At 35.7% G+C, this 16,773-nt stretch overlaps 2 protein-coding genes across 2 annotated transcripts; one reads left to right on the top strand and one right to left on the bottom strand.

Moving 5' to 3' along the window:
• Positions 1-1,795: 1,795 nt before the first annotated feature.
• On the top strand, positions 1,796-12,537 carry LOC103504076 (replication factor C subunit 5). The gene is made up of 9 exons (XM_008468513.3): positions 1,796-2,272; positions 2,565-2,781; positions 3,162-3,241; positions 3,335-3,494; positions 8,897-8,978; positions 10,631-10,760; positions 10,843-10,906; positions 10,985-11,053; positions 12,104-12,537. The coding sequence occupies exons 1-9, from the start codon at positions 2,083-2,085 to the stop codon at positions 12,201-12,203; spliced, it is 1,092 nt and encodes a 363-aa protein (XP_008466735.2). The 5' UTR covers positions 1,796-2,082; the 3' UTR covers positions 12,204-12,537.
• Positions 12,538-14,480: 1,943 nt separating this feature from the next.
• LOC103504077 (NAC domain-containing protein 2) lies at positions 14,481-16,295 on the bottom strand. The gene is made up of 3 exons (XM_008468514.3): positions 15,949-16,295; positions 15,581-15,855; positions 14,481-15,482 (listed from the first exon to the last, which is right to left on the bottom strand). Exons 1-3 carry the CDS (start codon positions 16,109-16,111, stop codon positions 15,036-15,038), a joined length of 885 nt encoding a protein of 294 aa, XP_008466736.2. The 5' UTR covers positions 16,112-16,295; the 3' UTR covers positions 14,481-15,035.
• Between the last annotated feature and the right edge of the window lie 478 nt (positions 16,296-16,773).

Here is a 16,773-nt window from a genome sequence, read left to right as displayed (position 1 = left end):
ATTAGCTTCACAAGTGGAAAATATGAAAAAGATGATAGAAGAACTAACTCGTGCACAACGGGGACCACCACATGATCCCTAGCTCTGCGGTACGTATATGTATCTATTATTCTTAAGTTTTTGCAATATATGATTATGTACTAAACTTAGTTATTTTTATACCATTTTTAGGACCGAATGTGTAGAATGACGCGCATACACACCTCGTTGGGAGATTTTTTCTTATGTTTATGTTTTTTCTATTTTGAGAACTATATTTTGTTGTAGTGAACTTATTCGTATTATTAATTTTAATTCTATTTTTTAATTTGTATTTGTATATTTCTTAATTATTTTAATTTATATTCAATTTGTTAATTTAATCCAAAATGTCGGAAATTTTTTTGAGCAATCTGAACATCGTTGTGAATGTTTGAGCAAAATATTATAAGAAAAAAAGTAGAAATAAAATATTTAAAAAATATATATAAAAAGGAATTCTCGACGTAAAGAAACGTTGGGAAAAAACGTCGGAAAAGAGCACGGCATCGGGAAAGCCTCTCCCGACGTTCTTCCCGACGCCGTTTGGTACGTCGGGATATCCTTTCCCGACGTACTTTTCATTTTCGCCGATGTTTTTTGGCGTCGGGAGTACCCTCGTCTCTTGTAGTGAATGTTTTCCAATAACAACTGAAGCAATATAAAGTCAAAGCACGTAGACGTAAAGCTTCTAGTTGTGAAAGAAAAAGTTCAGAATGGTCAAATTTTTTATAGAACACATAAAGAACAAACTCGATGTTGACAGATCCATTAACTAAAAGTACACCACTAAAGTTTTCCTTGAGTATGTTGCTCATATTGGTGTTAGTCAATTTTCTAATTCCATGGTTTAGTGGGAGTTTGTTATTAAGGATGTTCTTTGACCTTAATTTGTTTATTTTTTATATAGAATAAAGTTGATGTTTATGTTTTATTATGTGAACTTGTTTATCATGCATGCAGTTCGCAAATGTGGTTTAGCATAAAGTTTTTTAAGAATGATCTCACTAAAGAATTTGGATAAGTTGGAAACAGGCATGATCTAGATCACTTTGCATGTAGTTTCTATGCTATCTATCCATACTTGATCTATGTCATTGAATGTATTGAAATTGGTGATCAAGGAAGTTTAGTTACAAGGATAGTGACAAAAGCCGCTTTGGTTCCATGCTAATACAGAAGATGGACCAAATTGAACTAAAGAGGAACTTATGTGCGCTTAAGGTTTATGCGATTTAATTATATCAGGAATACAAACATAGTCCAAGTAAGAGATTGTTAGATGTATTTAAATAATACGTATAAAGTGTGGGTTATATATGTAAATTAATAATTTATCACATTGGGCTATTTTATTTTATTGAGCCTATTATGTGATTTATTTAATTATAAGACCAAGATTCCTAATTGAATATGGACTAAATGGGTAGAAGCCTATTCGATTAGGATTTAATGCAAATACTAATTAAACTAGTATATAAAGAACCTAGGACTATGTTCTCCAACATACCAAAAGAATAAATGTCTTTTTTGATTGAGAAAAACAATAGCCATTTTACAACCATCATGGCATAGATTCTGAAATGTAATTTATTTTTAACAATAGAATATGGTCTTGACAATTTGACATAAACGATCTTGAATTAATTTATTATATAGATTTAAAGTATTTTATTCTAACGTAATATATTAAAGAAAACAGAGCGATTAAACTTAAAATAATTCTGATTTATTTATAGACACAATTTCCCTAATCCTTTCAAAAGAAGAGGAAAAACTCTTGAATTCGAACATAGAGAAGAGAGAAAAGAAGAAAGAGAGGAAAAAGAATATCTTTCCCGGGTGGAGTCGAGGGTTACGTTCGATTGCCCCGAATCTGTTTGGCGCCATATTTCCAATTAACTTGTTATTATTATTAATAATAAAAGATATCGAAAATTTAAAAAATAAATAAATCTCAGCCGGTCCAACTCCAGTCTCCGATCACGCAGCCACCACGACGCCGAGAGAAAATCCGAACTTCGAAGCAGCTCGGTCCAGTTTCAGTTCCAAAATTGTTCATCAATGTCGGAAGTAATTTCCGTCATGGATATTGACGACGATAATGGCAACAACGAAGCTGAAAAGGCAGTCAAGGGGAAAAACGTTGCCAGTCCTGCCGCCGCACCCGACGGCAAAGCGATACCCTGGGTTGAGAAGTTCCGGCCTAAGTCTCTCGCTGATGTTGCTGCTCACCGTGACATTGTTGACACCAGTAAGCCTTCTACACCATAAATTATAGACTGCTCAATACATTAGGGTTCAAGCTTTCAGTGGTTTACTCTTTACTTTCCTTCTATCTCAAACTCAATCTGAAAGTAGGTGAGTATTAGGGACTCGTTGTAGTTTTTAGACTAGTTTAAAACAGCTGACGATTGTGATAAGGAATTCATTTGTTTGCCAATTAATTTTCTTAGTTTTACAAAATCCATGCTTGATATTTCATTTTTAATGTTCTTATTTTTGTTGTCTCTTGGTTTTCTTCTTTTATGTGGAACGTTAATTAGTCGACAAGCTGACCAGTGAGAATAGGCTGCCACATCTCCTGTTGTACGGCCCTCCTGGTACTGGCAAGACATCAACTATTCTAGCGGTTGCTCGCAAGCTTTATGGAACAAACTACCACAATATGATTTTGGAGCTGAACGCATCAGATGATAGAGGGATAGATGTTGTCAGGCAGCAGATTCAGGATTTTGCAAGTACCCAAAGCTTTTCATTTGGGTAGGATTAACTATCTATCATTCTTTTTCCCTCTTGCCTTCCTTGGAAATCAGTCTGAAGTATAAAGTCTAAAGTCTAAATTATAAAAGATGCTCTGTAAAATTGGGAGTATGTTTGAGGAGTTCGGTGTAGTATAATGCGTCCGGCAGCTGATCATTCATCAGTGACCAAGCAGATTATTTCATTTTTGAATTATATAATGGTCCTTCATTGCAATGCAATGTGTATCAATAAAAGGGAAAAATTGTGTCTAAGTGTCTTATTGACACTTTTTTGGTATTGGCTGATGGCTTATTGATACAAAACGACTTTTATACATAATGATTCAATTTATTTAGAATACCCCATTTTTGTGCAGTCTATAACATCTTCAATTGCAGGGTAAAAGCGTCTGTAAAATTGGTTCTGTTGGATGAGGCAGATGCCATGACTAAAGATGCACAGTTTGCTTTACGAAGAGGTTTATCTCATATGTTGCTTCTCTCATCTCTCTCTAACTTTCATTGAGCTTCGTTACCCTATGCCTATTGTTGCTATATTTGTCTCCATGCAGTAATTGAGAAATACACAAAAAATACAAGGTTTGCTCTTATCTGTAATCACGTCAATAAGATTATTCCTGCATTACAATCAAGGTGTACCCGCTTTCGATTTGCTCCCCTTGATAACTTTCATGTAACTGAACGACTCAGATACGTTATTGAGGCTGAGAGGTACAGTTTCCCTTGTTTCACTTACAATACATGCATAAATCTCATTATTGCTTCCATTATGTCTAACAAGCAAATATGCAAGTCTTTGATGGTTTTGGACCTACAGTATAAAGATGTTTAGTGTTATTTTCCTTTATTTTATATTCTGATAATTTAATCTATCATTCTAGTTATGTAAATTGTTAAAAGGTAGAAAAGAGAACACAAGGTCTACGTCAGACGTAGACCAGATACCGACACGTGAGATAGCGACATGCCATTTTTCAAAAAAGTAGGACACAACATGTTGGAGACACGTCAATCTTTTAGTAAAAAAAAAAATTAAATATACGTCATGCATACAAACATGTTGAGAAATATTCCAAACTCATAGCTTTGTATGCAACTTCGGCACTACTTTTAGCAACAACATTTTGCTTCTTACTTCTTTAAGTAACTATGTTACCCCCACACAAAGGTCTACCTCGAGGTAGATTTTTTTGTCTACTACTGATCCTACCCAATTAGAGTCGGTATAAGCCTCAATGCATTTCTTGTTAGTTTTTCTGAATATCAGACCTTTACCCGAAGAGCTTTTAAAATATCTTAGAATCCGATTCATAGCTTCCATATGTTCTTCGTATGGTGTCTGTATGAACTAACTAACAACACTGCCGGCATAGGAAATATCTGGACTAGTGTTAGATAAGTAAATCAACTTTTCCACTGGATGTTGATACATCTCTTTATCAAAGGAATTTTGCCACAAAATCAGCCAGTTTCTCATTGAATTCAATAGGAGCATCAACAAGTCTACATCTAGTCATACCCGTTTTCTTTAACAGGTCAAGGGTGTATTTCCATTGTGAGACAAAGATCCCTTCCCTTGATCTTGCCACCTCCATTCCAAGGAAGTATTTTTAGGTTCCCGAGTTCTTTAATCTCAAACTTGTCAGTCATTTTCTTTTTCAACCTAGTGATCTCAGCCGTATCATCTACATACACAATTAAAACAACAATTTTCCCAGATACTGACCTTTTTGTAAACAATGTGTGGTCATAGTGTCCTTGACAACCTTGGGACTTAAAAAATGTAGTAAACTTGTCTAACCACATTCTCAGAGATTGTTTTAAACCATACAAAGACTTCTTAAGTTTACATACTTGATCAAATTGAGCTTCAAAATTTGGGAGTGGGTCGTATAAACTTCTTCTAATTCACCATTTAGAAATGCATTTATCACATCGAGCTGATTGAGAGGCCAGTCTTTATTAACTGCAATTGAAAGGACCCAGACTGTGTTTAACTTTGCTACAGGGTAGAAAGTCTAAAATAATCCATCCCATAAGTTTGAGTAAACCCTTTGGCTACAAGTCTAGCCTTGTACCTATCTAGAGTTCCCTCTGATTTATACTTCAGAGTGAAAACCCACTTGCACCCAACTGTTTCATGCCCTTTAGGAAGAGCACAAAAGATCCCATGTATTTTTCTTTTCAAGAGCCCCCGTTTCTTCCATGACGACAATCTTCCACTCAGGAATGTCCATATCCATATGTATGTTTTTCGGTATTGTTGCTGCATCAAGGCTAGCAATGAATGCTTTGAAGTCAGAAGAAAGATTATTGTAAGACGGAAAGCTATACATGGGGTACTTGGTGCTCTTTCTCAAGGCAATGAGCATGTCAAAAGAGATATCATAATCCCTTGATTTGTCTGATTCTTCATTTGTAATATGTGTTTTATTACCTTTCCAACCTGAGAAGAGTCTCACTCTCGTGTTTTTCTGTTGAAGTTTCATCACTGCTTGCAACTCTGTTTTTCTCTGGAACTAAAATATCGGTCCTGTTATTCTCAACCAAATCAACAATATCATCCTCAATGCATTAGTTAGTATTATTAGGGCCAGTAGTACCCTAAGCTTGTGTTCATATCCATGAACCATAATCGGCAAAGCAGTAGGGGACACCATTTCCTTTTTGAGATTCTTCTTGTAGTAAGTTATCCAAGGGACTTGTTCAGTAGGTAGAACGGTGTCATGGGCACTCAGGATGGGTTTAAGGTCATTAGGGACTGAAGATGTGGACCAATTAGTCTCTTCACTTGTACTGTCCCCTTGAAGATGACTAGCAAGGAAGAAATGTTGATCCTCAAGAAATGTTACATCCATGGACATGAATTATTTTTTGGAAGAAGGGTGGAAACATTTATAACCTTGCTGGTGAAGGGGATACCAAACGAAGAAACATCTTTGAGCACAAGGGGTAACCTTAGGTTGGTTAGGGCCATGGCTATGGACAAAGGTAGTGCACTCGGAAACTCGAAGAGGGACATTAGGAATAAGTCGTGTGGTAGGGTACGACTTCCGAAGGCATTCATGAGGGGTTTGGAGTTGGAGGACACGGGAAGACATTCGATTTGTAAGATGAGCTGCAGTGAGAACTGCAGCCTCCATAAGTACGATGGAAGTGAAGTAAACAATATGAGAGACTGTGCAACCTCGAAGAGGTGACGATTGTTTCTTTCAGCCACCCCATTTTGTTGAGGGGTATAGGCACACGAGCTTTGGTGGACGATGCCTCTGGAAGACAGAAAGTCACGAAGATTATTATTAAGGAACTCACGACCATTATCACTACGAAGAATAGCAATTTTGGTGTTGAACTGAGTCTCAACAGTAGTGTAAAATTGTTGAAATATTGATGTAACCTCAGATTTATCAGTGAAGAGAAAAATCCATGGGAGATGGGCATGGTCATCAATAAAGGTCACAAACAATCGTTTCCTCGAAAAGGTGGTAATACTTGAGGGACCCCGAACATCACTATGAATAAGGGTGAAGGGTTGAGAAGGTTTATAAAGTTGTGACTGAAAGGTGATTCTATGTTGTTTTGCATGAATGCACAGATCACAAGACTAAGAAGAGACATCAACTTTATTAAATAAATGAGAAAATAAATATTCATATATTGGAAATTTGGATGACCAAGGCAAAAATGACACAACATACAATATTTTTTTTGAAGTGGAAAAATAAGAAGACAACAAACTAGTCCTATAACAATTTCTAGACAGAGCATCATCATCAATCATCAAGAAGATAGAGTCCCCTATTTTGCCGAGCAGTGCCAATTGTCTTCCTCGAGCTCAAGTCTTGAAAGAAAACATTATCTTGTGAGAAGGCAACTTGACAATTCAGATCTCTAGTTATCTTACTAAGAAGTAGTGAATTGTAAGATATTTTGGGTATATGCAACATATTTTGTAAAGTTATTCCTAGACATATGACCCTTGTCCAAAATAGGAGCAAAAGACCTATTTGCAGTCCGAATCTTTTCATTACTAGCACTCGAAAGATACAATAAAAACTATCGTAGGATTCAGTCAAATGATCTATAGCTCTTGAATCAAGTATCCACGGTTTCTTACCATTTATGCTGAGGAGACTTGAGGATTGAGAGGTACTTGATTGAACAATGATCTTAAGGGAAGAGACACCAAGGTCACTTTGACAATTCACTTGAGGTTGTGAGGGGGGGGGGGGGGCACTCATTGATTCACTGGGTTGGGCTTGTAATTTGGAGGACGCCTTTTGCTATTTAGTGGTCTACCATGTAACTTCCAGCATTGTTATTTGGTATGCTAGGGTTTCTTGCAATGTTCATGTACTGAGGTCTGTTTCCCATTTTGCTTGTCTAGCAGAATCAGATAATTTCGCACTAAAAGCAGTAGAATCAATAGCAGATACAATCATGATGTTCATAACAATGACTCTGTTTTCCTCTAGACGCACCTTAGAACACACTTCTATAAGAGATGGTATAGGCCTTTGTCCAATATATGACCTTGCACTACATCGAACATGAGTTCAAACCAGCTAGGAAATCATAAACACGATTGGCTTACTCAATCTTGGAATACTAGACATGCCTCTACACGGACGATCCCAAATAATTTCACAACATAGATCCATCGTCTGCCAGAGTAGGGACAATTTGTTAAAGTATGAAATGAAATCCATCAGCCCATGTTTGCACTCATGAGTCTATTTACGCAGAGTGTATAAATGAGATGCACTCTATCGTTTAGAATATAATTTCTGAATTGCATCCAAGATATCTCGAGCAGTAGCAGCATGAAACAATTTCTCTATCTGAGGTTCCATACTACTAATTAACAGTGATCGAAGTAGAGAGTCTTCTCTTTTCCAAATGCAGTCCTAAGGATCCCCTAGTCTAGGTCTCTGTATCTCACCATTTAGATACCCAAACTTGTGACGTCCCTCAAGGACCATTTTAGTGGACTAAAACGAGGAAAAATAATTTTGACCATCCAACTTTTCTTTTACAATTAACGTTGTGGAATTTCTCATAAAGCCAGACAAATAGTTTGCCCTAGTTCAAAGTAGGGAAAAAGGTTATTGAATTCTTTGGATACATCAGTAAAGCAGAAGGAATGTCAGAATTCATTGTCCTAGAATTTAGGTTTGTGGAAGCACTTGGGCTGCCCCTTAAGCAATGATTTATTGCTGAAAACTTGTTTGAAGATTAGCCAATTGTTGTTGTACCATTACCGGGGACAAACCAATCAAACCTTGATGTTTATAAATAGGCGATGCATGATGAAGAGACTTGATTGTTGCAAGAAGCTTGCTGTGATAGGGAATTTTTACCTCTGTGGTGGGCAGACAACTCACTAATCTCGGTTTCATGGTGTATGTTCAGACTAAGGTTTCCATCAAAGGGTTGTGGCGGTGCTAGAATTGGACGGATATGCAAGGACCGAAGATACGATCAACAGTGGCTTGGATAGCAGTGGCAGTGATGACAGCGGAAAAATTGGAGCAGCTGTGGCTGAAGCAAGACTAGTGCAAAACTAAAGTTATCTTGCACCATTGGTTTTCACCAGTGGCGGGTAGGTTTTTGACATCATGCTCTGATACCATGTTAAAAGTAGAATAGAAAACACAAGGTTTGCGTGGAAAACCCTAGAACAAAGAGAAAAAACCACGATTGAGAGCCTTTTTTACTATTATTACATACGATGAAAGTTACAAAAGAAGACTGACAACTTTACAGGCTAAGCAAGCCTTAATACAAAAAAGCAAATAAACTTAGGGTAAAGTAAAATACTAAAATACCCATAGGATTATAAACTGTCAACAAAGCCCCTTATTTCCGACATAAATATTGGGGGTAGATTCCACGTGTCTCTGTCGAAATCTTGTTTACCAAGCACAGTTTAGGTAGCATTCATTAAACTCCTTACTGTTCAATGAACATCTTCAAGTTTCTATACTTGAAGTTTTTTGGGACATTCTGTCCTACTTTTTGTCTTCACCATCTTTGCTCTTCCACAAAGTTCCATTTTTAAATGAACGTGATGTGAACGTATATCTAATGCCCTATAACTGAATGATAATTAGGCTGGACGTCACCGAGAGTGGCTTAGCTGCCCTTGTTCGACTTTGCAGTGGTGATATGAGAAAGGCCTTAAATATCCTGCAGGTAATGATGTTTTTATTTAACTGTTGTTTTCTGACTTTGGTGGCAACGTTCCTGTTAGCTAGGTCAGAATATAGTGATAACTTCACTTTATGAGAATTAAGAAATATGGTAGTGTAAATGGTGAACGCACCATTCCAGTAATTTGAGACGTAGGCACAACTTGTACCCCTATATTAAAGATTAAAACTGATATCCTGTTACACAATCCTGTTAAAGTGGTTTTTCACCTCTCCGATTTTCACCCTTTCCTTGTTTACTAGTAACGGTAGTGCTGTAGTGGACAGTAGATGCATATTTCTTGAAAATTTGGAGAAAGTGATAAGGACAACCCTAGAGTAATGACTTAGCAACCCTAGTAGAAACTAGCACCTCTTAAACACGCAACTATTACTTTAAAATTTGGTTGAAGTGATAAGGACAACTATAGAGAAATGGCTTAGCAATCCCAAGAAAAACTAGCACCTCTTAAACACACAAACTAAGAACTTTCTAACACTCAAGAGGAAGCAAGATGGTTATCGTTGATGATCTAATACCCTTCTGGAAGAAGGCTAGCTCAAATCTAATGTACTATAACTCCTCAAGTTTGGTGACCAACTAAACTTGAATAGTTCCATGGCTTTTTGTGCAAGCAATACTAAGCAACGATTGGACTCCTGAAACATAAAAGGAGGAAAGAACTCTCAACTGAACATTTTCATTCAACAAGAACATTCTAGGTTACAAATGAACATAAGTTGGCTTATATGGCCAACCAAAAACTCTTATAGTTTTAACCTAATAAAATGATAGAAACTGGACATATTGAACCAAGTGTTTGAGGTACTTGGACCCTCCTAATCTCGAGATAACTCTCAAGTCCTAATTCACTCACCAAATATTGCCTATCTTCTCCATTTCCCTCCCTCTCTATTTATAACCAACTTACTTAACAAACTACGTAGCTAATTACCAATATACCCTTAGTATCCCTCTAATATCATTCGATTCCTATAATAAAACATACAAAAATGCATCTAGAAGATCACAAAGTAAAGTTTAGAGCTGAGGGAGGGGATTGGGCCTTAGCCCTGTAGAAGAAGCCCAACAATTAAAGTCTCAACAAGAAATCTACAGAATTACATAAATCAACCAAAATAAAGTCAAAAACTAAAATCCATTACGAATGTCAGTGGTTCATAGCCTCGGTGCTTAACCAAAACTTCAAGTCATCCCATATCTCTGGTGCTTTTTTGTAGTCTTTGGTTCATCTCAGGAAGTTTCATGATCAAGATTTGTAACTTTGTATGGCGTTCTCGACGTTTCCATGTGTTTAGGTCTCACAGAATTGAGCTGTGATTTCAGCACCAAAGAAAAAAGAAAGTAGTTCAAATAATTAAAGTTGTTACAATGTGTATTCTTCAGTTCCTGTCTTCTGTTGATGCTATGACAAACGATCAAACTGTGAATAAGAAAGTCCATAAAGCACCCCTAAATCTCTGCACAGCAATCTGAATATTTTGGATTTTGGACCATAATGCTACCTTAAATCAACATGCATTGGTGCATGTGAACTTGTAGATGAATCGAAGACATCTACATATGTTATTTAGTTCATTTGTTGTTACTTTGTGATCCTGATGACGTTTTTGAAATTTTGTCTTTTTATGTAGTCAACGCACATGGCTTCTCAGCATATTACTGAAGAAGCTGTATACCTTTGCACTGGGAACCCAATGCCTAAAGACATAGAGCAAATATCATTTTGGCTGCTGAATGAACCATTTTCTGACAGTTTTAAGCGTAATTGATTTTCTCTGGAACTTCCCATTTATTTTGATGTGTTGTGCCAGTTTTTATTTATTCCTACCTATCTCATTTACAGGAATATCTGAAATAAAGACCAGAAAAGGATTGGCTTTGGTTGATATAGTGAGAGAAGTCACTCTGTGAGTGCTTTTTCTTATTTTGTATCATTTCCGAGTGATGATTTTTGCTTGACTTTCCCCACTGTTCAATCTATGTAGGTTCGTTTTTAAGATAAAGATGCCATCGAATATCAGAGTCCAGTTGATTAACGATCTGGCTGACATAGAGTATGCATCAATCTCTCTAATGCAATTTATCGTTATGTTTTATAATTTTATTCTGTTGAAATATGTATGAACTGCAAAGTACGGGCACCATCATCAACTTGACAAACGTCGAACAATACTCTCTTTTTGACGTTGATGTCCACCATACGCATTCCATCCCATTTGTTATTCAACAATAAATAAATCGAAAGGCTTAAAAAACTGGGGGTTCTTTTCTCTCTCTTTTTTTTTTTTCTTTGGTGTATGTGTGGATGGGTAGGGAGCTTAATAAGTTGAAGAGCTTTTTGACATATAAGTAGAAAAGGACAAGGGAATCTTTAGTTTTCCATTTACCTTCTAAAACATTCTTTCTCATCTACTTCTCCTTTTGTGCCAAAAGTTCTGTTGTATCTTTTAGTTCAATGAATATAAAGCACTTACTACAGCTGTATAGCCTTTACGTGCACTATCATAGAATTATGCTGCAGTTTTCTTTATGGATAAAGATGAAGGACATTCTATCATATGATTTGCTGTTATCTTCTGATCTTATCCTTTTCAATTTGAAAAAGCTTGGTCAACTGCTGGACCTAACACCTAATTATTTCTAACAAAGCTTTAAACATGAATCAATGATCTCATTAGTTGAAAAAGACTTGTTAGCATATACTTGCATTGCTTGTAAATTGTAACCTCACCCAAACTGTACACTGAATCTATCCATTTAGAATAGAATAGGCTGTTAAAGTTTTTGAAGACCTGAAGACGATAACGACTTTTCATGACCCTCTTTTTACCAAAGGATGAATAAGGAATTAGAGATACTGAAGTCAATACTAGAGGACATGGGATTTCTTAACCCGATCAAATTGCTATTAAAAAAGAGGAAAAAAAAAAAAAAAAAAAAAAAAAGAAACCGGAACATCCATATTAAGTTTTTCTTAGAACTCAATCGCACAACTATACATACAACCTATAGAACATATGTTTTTCAAGTAAGGTCATGGATGCGTATATTAAGTTTTTTAATCTATTACTGAATTAACCAGTTTGATTGGATGCTTTTTGTAGGTACAGGATGAGTTTCGGATGCAATGACAAGTTACAACTCGGATCGCTCATCTCATCTTTTACACGAGTTAGATCTGCTCTTGTTGCTGCTGCACAGTAGTTCCGTTGGCTAAAGCGAAGTTTTGTAACGTCTTAGAGGAGGCTTTGCTCACCAACCATCTGTCATGCCCGTGTTCATTGATTAGGTACGAAACAGTAGAGAATGTGAACATATTCTTCATTTGACTTCCAGCTTTTGATGAAAAAAGGTAAATGGCTGACATTGATGTATGGGAAGGAAATGTAATATTTGAAACTTTGAAAGTCTGCAAGAAAAGGTTAGATAACATTCAAAGTATTTCTTTGTTCTTGTTGGACTGATTCACTTCCAATATTTCGGCACATGCTTATCTTTAATAGTAAATTTGTCTACAACCACCAATCTTTTGATCTCATGCGTGCTGAGTTTATTTATTCCATCATTCACCATTAGAATACGTATATATTATTCTCCTTGTTGGTTGGCAATTTTTTATAAAGTATCAATTACAAATTTAGTCTATAGTTTTAAATATAATAAGTTAGAACTGTTCTTATAGTTTATTTTATCTTTGCATAAGATTATTTATGATTGAATTGTGGACTAAATTTTGATAATTTAATCAGTATTTTATTCCGCTATGGAGTTTACTTTCACGAAAAATATGAAATAGAGCACATTGACAAAAGAGATTTATGCTTCTGGATAAGTATGGATCAGTTTTTCTTGGATAAAGACTTATACTATAGACATCTTTTTAGCTAAGGCAGACTGCATATATATATATATATATATATATATATATATATATATATATATACATATACATATTGTTTTTTTATGAAATTTTATTATTAATTTTTCAAATTTCATGTTTTTCTTTTCTTCAACTTTGATATTTAAAATGGGGTTTGAAATTTGATATGACTATTGTAAATTGATTTACAAATATAACAAATGGGTAAAATATTTACGGCCCATATAACAAAGCTCATATAGTTAGTCATTTTTAAATATTTCTTTTTGTCTACCAATTTTATCGACTTTCCATTATCTTTTTTTCTAAACTGTTATTTGGTTCAAGATTGTGTATCAAATATAAAATATTTTTTTTTTCAAATTTTTGTTTATGTTGTTCAAAATGGTGTACTAAATATAAATATAAAAGATTTCAAAAATAAATCTTTTAAAAAATAGCAAAATTTAAAAGATCATATATAAAGAATATTAGAGTAGCCAAGTGAAAATGATTGTTGTCGTGTAAACAAATCTAAACAATCACCAAATTTTGAAAAAATGTTTAGATTTGGGTTCAAATCTAAATGATCATATAACCAAATTTAAACGTAATCAAATTAAATGATCGTGTACCAACTAATAGCAAAATCTAAACGATCGTGTACCAAATATATTACGCGCGGCGTTGTTGACGAGACATTTTTGGTATTTTTTACGATGAACATGTAAGCGTTTTTCATTTTTGAAATTGTTCTATACAATGTAAATATTTTGACACTTTATTATATTTTTGAAAAGACCCATTTTATACATATTGGATTCATTTTCACGTAGGCTTCAAATTATAACAAAACATCTATAATATTATAAAAAATGTATACGCTTGAACTAAAAATACTCATTGTGGAATAAAAATATATTAACTATATTATTTACATTTTGAAAAATACTTTTGTTTTATATTTTCAGGTTGCAGAGTACTTATTTGATATTAATAAATACTAAAACCGTTTTAATTCAGGTAAAAATCAATTTATATATTACATTTAAAACCTTAAATTAATAGTTGAATTAATTAAAACTAGATGCTCCCTTAAAGGGTATAATTACAAATAAAATAAAATGAACCATAGTAAATTTTTATTATATGATGGAAAGTAGATAATCTCTTTGAAGGTATGCATAAATGGACATACTTTTTTAGAAAATCAAAATGATTTAAATTTAGGATAAAAATATTTATACTTCTAGCATGCTTAAATTACTTAAATTTAGGACAATAATTATATTAATTAAAACCATACATGCACCATTACACCATTACTTATAGGCTAATCCTAATTTAAGTCATGAAAAGTAGATTAGAACTATTTAGTTATTTGTCCAAATCTATATCATGAAAGTATTGGTATCATTAGGTGATGTTAAGATAAATATGATTCAAAATGTTGAAAAGTGGTTGAGAGATTAAACCGATTTTGTGTAAACCTGGTGGATAAGCCATTCATTTGAAGAAGGAAGGTTCAACCCTCAACATCCACCACTCAATTCAATATTAAACCAAACTAACATTTTTTTTCCAAGTAATTTCTTATCATAACATCAGAAAAAGAAAGAACATAATTAAAATAAAATTTCAATATATAAACAAAGCTAAGATTTAGTTGAAGCTACAAAATAAATAAAAGCTTGGAAGGCTTCCCCCCCCCCCCCTAATTAAATCTTCCAAAATAGTAATTAATTTATGATTTATAATCTATCTATATGGTGGTGTTATACTACACACCGCCAATCAATAATCACAAACCAATCTCTAATTAAAAATCTGGTCCGTCCGATCTAATCCAAAAGCAAACCCCAACAATCAACATTATCATCCCCCCCCCCCCCTCCTCCTACAATAAACTAACTAACTATACTCTCCTCTCCTCGTCTTTGTCTCTGCATCCCCTAAGTATGACTATTACTTCTTCTTTTTTTTTTTTTTTTTAAACTCTATACACGTGGCGGCGCACTCACAGACTCCAGTCTCGTGCGACCGTGGGATTGAGTGATGAGACACCATCAACGGCTGTTAGAAATTTGAAGGTTGGAAGGACTTGTGTGATGGATCGACGATGAAGAAAACGAAATGAAAATCATTGGATCTGAATCTGAGGGCGGTTAGTTCAAATTTCAGAAGGGCTTCTGCAGGTACATGAACATATCCTGCAGCGGCGACATCTGATTACCGCTATGAAATTGCGTCGCGAATTCATGCTCTAGCGATGACTCATCTATGTAATTATATCCGGAATTAAACGCGTTTTCCATTTCCTTCCATTTTCTCTCGCTTTCAACTTCCCCCGTCGTCAACTCCGGCGACACCACCTGCTCCGAACCGCTTGAATCTGTATGTAATCGCGGTATTGAATCCGATGTTTCGAAATGTACGTAATCACCTACCGACGCCGTGACTGACGCCATTAACACATCGGCGCCGCCGCCTCCACTGTTGAAAATCTTCGGCTTCTCCTCTTCTACGTCTTCCAAACCCTTCGTGTTTCGACTGATTGCCATCTGACATCGCTTCTCGATTACACCTTTCTTGTTGTAAATCCGGCACAGAACCCAATCGTCAAGCTGCAAAATTACGACCGTTTATTTAGATTTTGCAAAAGGGGGGGGGGGGGGGGGGAAAGCCCTAGAAAAATAAATTTTTTGTATTCGATTAAAATTACCTTAAGATTGTTCTTGTTGCGAGCCGAGCGGTCCACATCGGCGAGCCGGTACTCATGCATAATCCAATTGGTTTTCTCTCCTCTTGGAGCTTTTCCGGCGTAGAAAACCAAGGCCTTCTTGATGCCAACGGGTTTGGGATGCCCAATAGGCTTGTCCGCTCCGGTTGCCTTCCAATAACCCGAACCGGCTGCCCGGTTGGGTCGTGAACCGTTTGGATATTTCCGCTCCCTTGGAGAGAAGAAATACCACTCTTTCTCTCCGTGTAAGGCCAATTCTGTAAGAGGAAAATTCAAGGGTAAGAAGGAAGATCGATCGGAAAGACTAAAATTGAAATAGAATTGGAAAATCTGTTGGAGGTCAATCATACCAGGAAGGTCCCATGGATCGAATTTATAGAGATCGATCTCAGCAATGATGGGAACGGCAATCGGCTGGGATGCGCATCTACGGCAGAGATAGTGCATAACAAGCTCCTCGTCGGTTGGATGAAAGCGGAAACCGGGGGGAAGGTGAGTCAAGTGGGTTGTCATATCTTCTTTTCGGTTCTCAGAAAAATTTGATTGGGGTGGGAGTAGTCGTTATTTGATGGAGGGGGAGGAATTGGGGAGGGTTCAAACGTGGAGACAAAGGGAGGGGAGGGTATTTATAGAGGAGGGGGAGGGGACAGGTGGCAGATGGAGAGAAAAAGCACGTGAGATATAAGAGGAATAGGTTGGGTGGAGGGTGGAGGGTGGAGGGTGGAAAAGAAGGGCGCGCCGGCTTAATGAAGTGGGAGATTAAGACGTGAAGTGCATGCGTGAGGAATGGACACGCATGCAGGTGATTTTGTCATGGCTTACGCACATTGTTTTGGATGAAAGCGCACAACGCAGATTCCACAACTCTCATCCCTTCCTCCTCACACATATCTCCCGGAGATATTATATATTGTTCATGTTGTGTTGTCATCTCAGCCGCCGATATTCCCCTCCCTTTTTTAATTACTAATATAAATCCTACTTATTATTATTATTATTATTATTATTATTATTATTTTTCTTTTTAACTCGATTATTCCCTTTTTCTTCTCATTTTTATTTGGCTTATAAGCTTTCAAATATTATGTTTTTCTTTTACTCTATACCTTTCAAAATTTTATTAATTTTTAATATTATTAATAACATTTTCAAATTTGTTTCATTTTTGTAATATG

The sequence above is a fragment of the Cucumis melo genome, chromosome 3 (assembly GCF_025177605.1).
Source record: "Cucumis melo cultivar AY chromosome 3, USDA_Cmelo_AY_1.0, whole genome shotgun sequence".
NCBI lineage: Eukaryota > Viridiplantae > Streptophyta > Magnoliopsida > Cucurbitales > Cucurbitaceae > Cucumis > Cucumis melo.
This window is presented reverse-complemented; position numbering and strand designations above follow the sequence as displayed.

Coding starts and splice junctions, on each gene's coding strand:
- LOC103504076 (XM_008468513.3), top strand. CDS start 2,083: ATGTCGGAAGTAATTTCCGTCATGGATATTGACGACGATAATGGCAAC. Junction 2,782..3,161: donor ACCCAAAGCTTTTCATTTGG/GTAGGATTAACT, acceptor CTTCAATTGCAG/GGTAAAAGCGTCTGTAAAAT. Junction 10,761..10,842: donor ATTTTCTGACAGTTTTAAGC/GTAATTGATTTT, acceptor TCTCATTTACAG/GAATATCTGAAATAAAGACC.
- LOC103504077 (XM_008468514.3), bottom strand. CDS start 16,111: ATGACAACCCACTTGACTCACCTTCCCCCCGGTTTCCGCTTTCATCCA. Junction 15,856..15,948: donor CGATCCATGGGACCTTCCTG/GTATGATTGACC, acceptor TTCCTCTTACAG/AATTGGCCTTACACGGAGAG. Junction 15,483..15,580: donor GCAACAAGAACAATCTTAAG/GTAATTTTAATC, acceptor GTAATTTTGCAG/CTTGACGATTGGGTTCTGTG.